The sequence below is a fragment of the Pseudoliparis swirei genome, chromosome 1 (assembly GCF_029220125.1).
Source record: "Pseudoliparis swirei isolate HS2019 ecotype Mariana Trench chromosome 1, NWPU_hadal_v1, whole genome shotgun sequence".
In the NCBI taxonomy this organism is placed as follows: domain Eukaryota; kingdom Metazoa; phylum Chordata; class Actinopteri; order Perciformes; family Liparidae; genus Pseudoliparis; species Pseudoliparis swirei.
In genome coordinates, this window is record NC_079388.1 from 10,192,899 (window position 1) to 10,200,749 (window position 7,851).

The window sequence follows — 7,851 nt, forward strand, 5'->3', positions numbered from 1 at the left end:
AATTCTGATGCCCGAGGTCAAGTCTAAAGACTCTAAATAATACATGACTGGTATATTTTTACTCTCCTTAGAACCATCAATCACTGGCTGATCAGTGCTCGGTCTTGATTTTCCTTTCCATCCACATGCACTATTACTGAATATTTCACACAGGGGGGCGCTGCACCGAGCCAGAGACTAAGATGGAGTGTGACAACCGAGTTCAAGACACGGCTTGTTGGGTTTCCACAGCACTAGCAGTCGTTGGCACAATGCAGTGTGACCTGATAGGGGACTGATCGTCTGGAGTTACACGGCCCAAAGGACCTCCTGCTGGGATGAATTATTACAAGAGAAAACAGGGGGCCTCATGTGATGGTCTATATGTGGCACTGCCTATGGTGGAAATGGGTGAGAGGTCAAAGGTGAGGGAAAACACTGAAACCGATCCCTCTGAATGGTGCCGCTTATCTGCCGAGCTCAGAGGGAAGGTTTACCCACAGACCCACCGAGGAGGGGAGCAGCAGCAGAGCTGCAACCATTAGTTGATGAATCCATTTGTGCTCAACTTCGCTCAGCAATCCTACATTTGATGTTATGGTTAAGACAACATTTGAATCATTCTCTGGGTCTTTTCTGTTTGATATCGTGGACTGAGTCGGACAAAAGAAGAAATTTGTTAATGAACCATTTCCTCTGGAAAATTGTGACTATCGCTATGTTCACACTTTTTATACACTAAACAATTAACCAAGATAATAATAATGAGTGTCAGTCCTTCCCAACAGCTCCTCAGAAATACACACAGATAGTGAACAATACAAACAGACCCTCCCTCCTGCTGATGTTGTAGTTATACAGCAGGTGCAAAAAGAAGCGATTCAAAGATGACAAAGAGTTATTTTACAGTGAGTGAGGAGTGAGTGAAGGGACCATAACAACACTTAACACTTCAGGCACCATTTGACACAGAACCTGTCGTCCAGGCAACAGATCAAGTTGGTGAAGAGAGGAATTCTTATTCACAGACGTTTGTCTGCAGGAACACAATTGTCCCTTTTAACAAGTTACTGCATCTTTATCTTCCTCCATCCCTTTCTTTCTGAGTTTTTTTGTTGAGTCTGTTCATCTAACTATAGCCGAGTTTCCAGGAAAGGAGGGGAGCGGAGAAACTAAATTAGCATACAGCTGTTACACTTGCAGGAGCAAGTGTTGGAAGAAGTGTCTCATGCACAGCAGCCAGTTGACATACAAATGTAAAACAGTTTACAATAATGTAACCGCAGCCGCTTAGAAGCGAGGACGTTAAAGTTACCCGAGAACTTATAGGGGGAGATCTGTCTGGATACATCTTGTGTGCAGCTGTGACAGCAACAAGGAGGGGTGAGGAGGAGTGTGTGGGACTTAAGTGGGAGCCCGTCGAGAGACATTACAGTGGAGAGCGACTTCTCGCTTTTCCCACACACACCTGTGACGACGGGCTCTCTGGAAGCCACGCATCTGTTTCAGCGTCCCCCATTACGATGCAGGACTAATTAAAGTTTCAATGGAAGTTAGCAAACGCACGACACAGCAGATTAAAACTCAATTTAATTACAATAGATCAACACCACCTTAATTTGAGCTTTCTCGTACAATTTATTTCCCCCCACACATGGTACAGCTCTCAGCACGGCGAGCACCTCACATGTCATGAATCAGAACAAGTGCACAGCTCAGGATGACACAGTCACATGGGAATGATCCACTCAGCGAGACATATGTGCACTCAACATACATCATGTCAAAGTGAAAGGACTTTTGAGAAGCCTGGTAAGATTTTACTCGCAGGTACATTCTGCAATCTGTTAAACCGGCCATCGCAGAACCGGCTCACTTCCAAAGTCAGTCCAGCTCCGTCTTTGAGGTCGTGGCATCTGAAACATGATCGGGGCACCTCAGAAGGCCTGCCCTGCCTCTCTGACAGAGTCGTAACAATAATGTCATGGCTGCCATCCACATCGACATCCAGAGAATGTCACCTGTAGCTGCCCTGCAAAGGCCATGGCTCTTAATGTGAGTTCTGTGTGTGCAAAGACATGTTTGCAGTCCCATGGGAACGGAAAAGGCCGAAACAAATGGAGAGAATTGAAAGAGCTGAAGGTCAAAGTGAGAGGAGCACTTGCTGATCTGCACTCCCTAATGTGCCAACGTTATATGATAAGAACACGTTTGGGATGTTCTGCAGTGGGATTTCCCTGTTATAAACACATGATGGGAGACTGCTGCTCTTTTCTAAACAGTGACGCTGAAAGCACGGCCCGGTCCAAGGAGCTCCCACACATAATGCTCTGTCCACCATGTGCCAGATGGAGGACAGCTGCTGGGGCACAAGTGGTCTGGGCGTCACTTGAAAAGACAGTGACGTACACTGACACTTTCGGAAAACTGTAAATAATCACGACGTGAACTTTGACTTTTTTTAACACCACCATTCAAACACAAGTCTTTTGATTTAGTCGTTCAAGGGGTTACATTTAAATCTGACGCGGTGCACATTCAAATATATGACAAGTCAGGACAGTTTGGTTTGGACAGATAAGAGCTGCGTGGTCCACATGTTAGTCCGGGGCTGTTGGGAACAGCCATTTCTACCAGTGAGCTCATACTTTTCCAGTGTTTATATGTTGTATATATTATAGAGCATGTGGCACACAAGTACTTTAAATGGTAAATGGACTGTACTTGTATTGCGTTTTTTCTATTTTTCCGACCACTCAAGGTGCTTTCACACTAGATGTATTCATTGAGGGCAGGGGCTGCCATGCATGGTGCCCAACCGGACTCACTAAGATGTCTCCCATTCATACACAGAGAGCTACTTGGGGTTAAGTGCCAATGACAGAATATGTTCTACAGCGGGAGAGTTGCTTCCTTTGAGCTCTATGTTTCGTGCAAGAGTATTCTTTATATGATTAAAAAGCTGTCATTCATTCAGAATGGATTCAAGGATTTTTTACGAATGCATTATTTACTTCACCTGTTATAATAATGCTGCAACAAACAAAGTCAGGCTCAATACATTACATATTACAATACATATCATTTAGCTGACGCTGTTATCCAAAGTGACTTACACTAAGTGCATTCAACCATGAGTAACAGCATGCAGTTGTTCACCAAACTTACAACCCGCCGCAACACTTATTATTCAAATGCAGGTGATCAGGGTCCTCCTGGTGGTTTAATCAGACGAAGACGAGGGAAATGAAAGAGAAGAGCTCGTGCTGTGATGATGTACGACATGTAACCGGCTGACTGCCGCATAAGCAACTCTGCTTGGTTAATTGGGAAATATATCATGTGACTTCTGGCATAGACGGATCAAAACACGTGATTGAAACCAGTATAACGTTGCCTATATCGCAGCACGTGACTTCGCTCACTTACTTTATTCATCTTTTTAAAGTTTGTATTCGATAAAAAGTTGAGTTTTAAATGTGCTTCATTTGGTCACACACACCAATAAAGACACACGGTGACAGTAATGGTAACTTACATGAATGCATGGTAGATGAAATCCCATCCTCTTGGTCTCTCCAGCACGTTGTACATGCAGTTCTGGAACTTTCTGAAGCGTTTGCTCGGACCGGACGTGTTGACCCGGTGCGCGGGCCGCCCGGGCAGCGGGGTGCCCAGCAGACCTGTCCGGTGAGACAGGTGTCCGCGCTCCGGGCTGGACGGTTCGCTTCTCTCCGTGTGGACGGCGGTCAGAGCCACAGACTCTACCCGCCTGTCGTCGCTCGGGTCCGGGGGTACCAGCATTCTGGTGCCACCGTTGTTTGGCGGGCTTCCTAACATCCTCCGCCTGGCACGACTAAACTATCCGGTCTCACGGACACTTTTCACTGGGTCACCCACAGCGCAGAACAAAGTTTGGACCAAGTCATAGTCCGGGTGGTCTCACCTATAAAGTGGACTAAAAATAGTCTGCTGGTCAAAACACATGAGTAAACGCCATCGTTGCTGTCTCGGTTGAACGATAAGATGATAAAGTTATCTGTAAATCAAGTCACGGTTGCAAAAGAACAGATGCACATTAGTTAAATAAGTGCGTCGCACTATAACGTGACCTTCAGCAAGCATTGTTAAGAGTCACACGTGTGAGTCATCAAGACAAGTAATTACACATGCACGAACTCTAAAACAGAGACCTACTCCTTTACAGAAATAACTTAAAATGAATCAATTAAACAATATTACCATAAATACACTTGAAACGTGCAGTCATACATCACTAACAGCCACAGAGCAGGTGAGCATGCAGTGGATCTGTGTCCGACCAAAGAACTCTCTCCAAGTCTTAAGTCATTAAGTTCGTTGGTAGAATTGTCAGAGTGAGACTCACCCAGTCGCGAACATCAGCCTGCCTGCTCTCTCTCTCTCTCTCTCTCTCTCTCTCTCTCTCTCTCTCTCTCTCTCTCTCTCTCTCTCTCTCTCTCTCTCTCTCTCTCTCTCTCTCTCTCTCTCTCTCTCTCTCTCTCTCTCTCTCTCTCTCTCTCTCTCTCTCTCTCTCTCTCTCTCTCTCTCTCTCTCTCTCTCTAGTCTCTGTGGTCCAGCGCTCTTGCGCTCGCGCTCCGGCAGAGGGGTGGAGCGCGCAGAAGTGAAGACCATCAGCAGAAGACCAACTCTGAATCTGAGTTGAAAGGCCACACAACTTGCCGTGAGTTTTGTAACCGCGCACAGAGGCCATCTCTCTCTTTCTCTCTCCGGAGGGTGGACGTCCAGAAAGAGAAGCGCGGTGCGTGTCCGCGTGGGAGGCACGCGGTGCGGGGGAGAGGATGATCTTGTTTGTGAAGCCTATAGAACTGCTGCTCGTGCATATACCCTAATGCTTACATTATTACAAAGTATCTATAACGATAAAAGTCCCTTCTTTAATATGTTTAAAGCATACTTTTTAAGGGTCAGGGTCCAGGATTTAATTACAAATGTTTTGTAATTTGTGTAATGTGTTTACTGTGTGAGGGGGCGCCACCGCAGAGACAGGTGCAGGGGGACACAGTGACAGAACCTCAGTGGACGGAGCTTTCTAAATCTATGACTGTGACACACGTGGAGGCTGATTGGTTATGACACATATCCTGGTGGTATGGAGCACTGTGCCCTGCAGAGACATCACTCCATCAAAGAGGGCCTCTGAGGCATACGTTGCTGAGGTGGTCCCCACTCTAGCCGACCACCAACAAGTGACATCAGCAATTAACAAGGTAATTCACAATTACGCGTGTGAGATAATACCTCTTTTCAGAACAGAGGCAAATGTAAACCCGGAGGTACTGGAAGTGAAAATTCCTGACTGGGAAAAGAAATAAGGAGTTCAGAGGAACATGCATGCTTTCTTTTTCCAGCACCTCGTTGCATTCAGCTTTGGTAAAGTTCTACAGTGTAACACAACAACATAAGAGGAAGGTCACTCATGCTAACTATGTGCGCTCACTGTGGCTGCTGCTGCTTATGCATCATACAGGTCTGTGGAATGACGAGTGGGAATGCAGCGGGAGCCATTATTCCCAGGGCCCGCTCCCATTGCATAAGGAAACATCACTAATCCTTTACTCTTTACCAAGAGGCACACAATGTCACTTTTGTTTGCAGACTGGTCATTAACATGAAAATCAGTCTGAAAATTTGAGGCAAGATTTTCACAACATAGATGTAAGATTTTCTTGAATGAATTGACTTATCATTCGAGTAACTCAGAAAGATACACGAGAAGCTGAAACCACAGAATGTTTTCCACCAACATTGTCAGATTTATAATCAGTTGAAAAACACATAAACCTTGCACTGCTTTCACTTTCACACGTTGATACACTGTAGACACTTTAATTTAATTACATTATTATTTGAATTTTGCGATTCTTCAATGTAAATATAATGTCCTGTCCTGCTATTTCAGTTTATTGTATTGTATATATGTAAACATGGTTGCTGCTGCTTCACTAAAGTAATATCCTATCCGATCCTACATTGAATCTATAAATGAAACTCTTGATTAAGGTGGAACATGCATAGTTACATATTAAGGACTGGGCCTTTAAGCAAATTCAGCAAAGGTGTATATTTCAACCCAGAATAGAAATGTAACGTAAATGACAGAAAGCTAAAGGACTTTGAGAAGAAGGTCATCTAATAGTAGAGTCCTGGGGAGCCTAACCACCCAGTGATGAAAGGAGGAGGTCCTTTATAGACATCAACACAGCGGCATCCTGGACTGGGAATCTCCCGCTACTTTCTGTTCGCTTTGGTTTCCTCTCCTCCTCTGAGGGGTCCCAACCAGGCCGGGGGCGACGAAGGAAGAAGGTCTCCTCTCGCCCTCAGGGATTTACATCAAAGTACCACCGAGGCAACACCATGCGCCCCCTCTTTCTATTACAGTACCAGCCCTGCTGCATTGTTGCTTCCACCCAGTAATCAACACGGCGGGCTGGGCACAGTGTCCAACGTGGCCTTTGAGATAAAAACTGCCCAGTGACAACACACAACAGCTGAGCAAGGTCAGACTATAAAACGTGAATGTGGGACGGGTGGTTGGATGTACGAATGTACATAACCAGAACACAAGGAAGGGCGCAAACTCTCCAATACACAGATTTGATGGGAGTCAGGGTGGAAATATAGTCGGGGATGACCCGAGGTGGACTACAGGGGCCCAGTGTGTGAACAGGGGGCTGTTGGGTTCCCTTCACGCCCACCTCTTTCCTGGCTGTTGTTTTTCCACTGCACTTCTCACTCAAAGCATTCACTCACGCTCCACAGAGCCAGCTGAGCTACGTGAGTCGACAGCCACTCAGGGAATCTATGGGAACTTAAAAATACTCACATCAGCAATTATGAGCTACAAACACGCTGCGTCCGACCCCCCCCCCCCCCCCCCCCAACCTTTTGTTTCCGCTGTGCACTTGGACGTTTATTTATGCCACTTAATGGCTTTCTCAGACAACACTCTTGTTTGCCTTTATTTAATCTTCTTTCACTTCTTTTTTTTGCGTCGGTTTCTCGCCCTTTAACAGATTTTTTACATGGAAAAAATCACACGGACTAAGAGGGGAGGCCTGAGTTGTTGATATAGTGTCTGTTGTGTTGTGTTTATGTTGTTGTGATACCTCTGGTATAGTCTGAGGACAGATGAAATGATGACATCATTTCAAAGTGCTGCACAATACACTCCAACCGCCATGTCGACGCTGTAAAAATGTCAACGGGCGTGAGGCAGCGTTCCCGTGTTCATTAATCTGCTTCGTGAATATGTTAAGTGTCCAGTGAGTGAGTCAGGAAATTACACTAGTTCACTCATCGGCCCATTCATGAGCCGTCAAAGGATCCTTTGTAACTCACGACCGCTCTTAGCACCTTTACAGCAGTGACACAACATGCTTCGACTGAGTGTGTGCAGCGTGTTGTTAAAGTAACTGCAGGTTAGACACGTCCTCACGTCCAATCGCAACCCATTCAACCCTGAGCTATAAAAAGATAGAGCCAACACACACCAGCAGCAGTATTGTTAAGTGTTATAAGCGAGTCGATTTCAAAACATTCAGGGGTCCGATCACCTGAAAGGTCACGGTCCAAAGGGTGAAAAGATCCATCTCCAGTCTACGGGGCGAGGCCAGATTATTATATCAGGGCTAAAGCCAAAAGGAGAGATTATGAACAAATTACTCAACGGCTCCAGTGTAAGTCTTCCTGAATGATTTAATGTGGCACTATGAACACAATGTTTCTCATTTGTCCTGAATTAACTGGAGTGATTCAGGCGGTGGTGTCTTAAGAAGGCCATTGTTGAACTGTTGGACTCCCCTTCAAGGCTCCGTGTCACCAGCTCTAGTT

At 45.6% G+C, this 7,851-nt stretch overlaps 1 protein-coding gene across 9 annotated transcripts in view; it reads right to left on the reverse strand.

The window, feature by feature from the left end:
* LOC130207616 (potassium voltage-gated channel subfamily KQT member 4) overlaps positions 1-4,332 on the reverse strand; it is a 48,968-nt gene extending 44,636 nt beyond the window's left edge. For all 9 annotated transcript variants that reach the window (XM_056436846.1, XM_056436762.1, XM_056436684.1 and 6 more), the window contains exon 1: positions 3,518-4,332. In XM_056436846.1, the coding sequence (XP_056292821.1) occupies positions 3,518-3,819 (302 nt within the window). In that variant the 5' untranslated portion in view covers positions 3,820-4,332. The remainder of the gene's footprint in view (positions 1-3,517) is intronic.
* Positions 4,333-7,851: the final 3,519 nt, after the last annotated feature.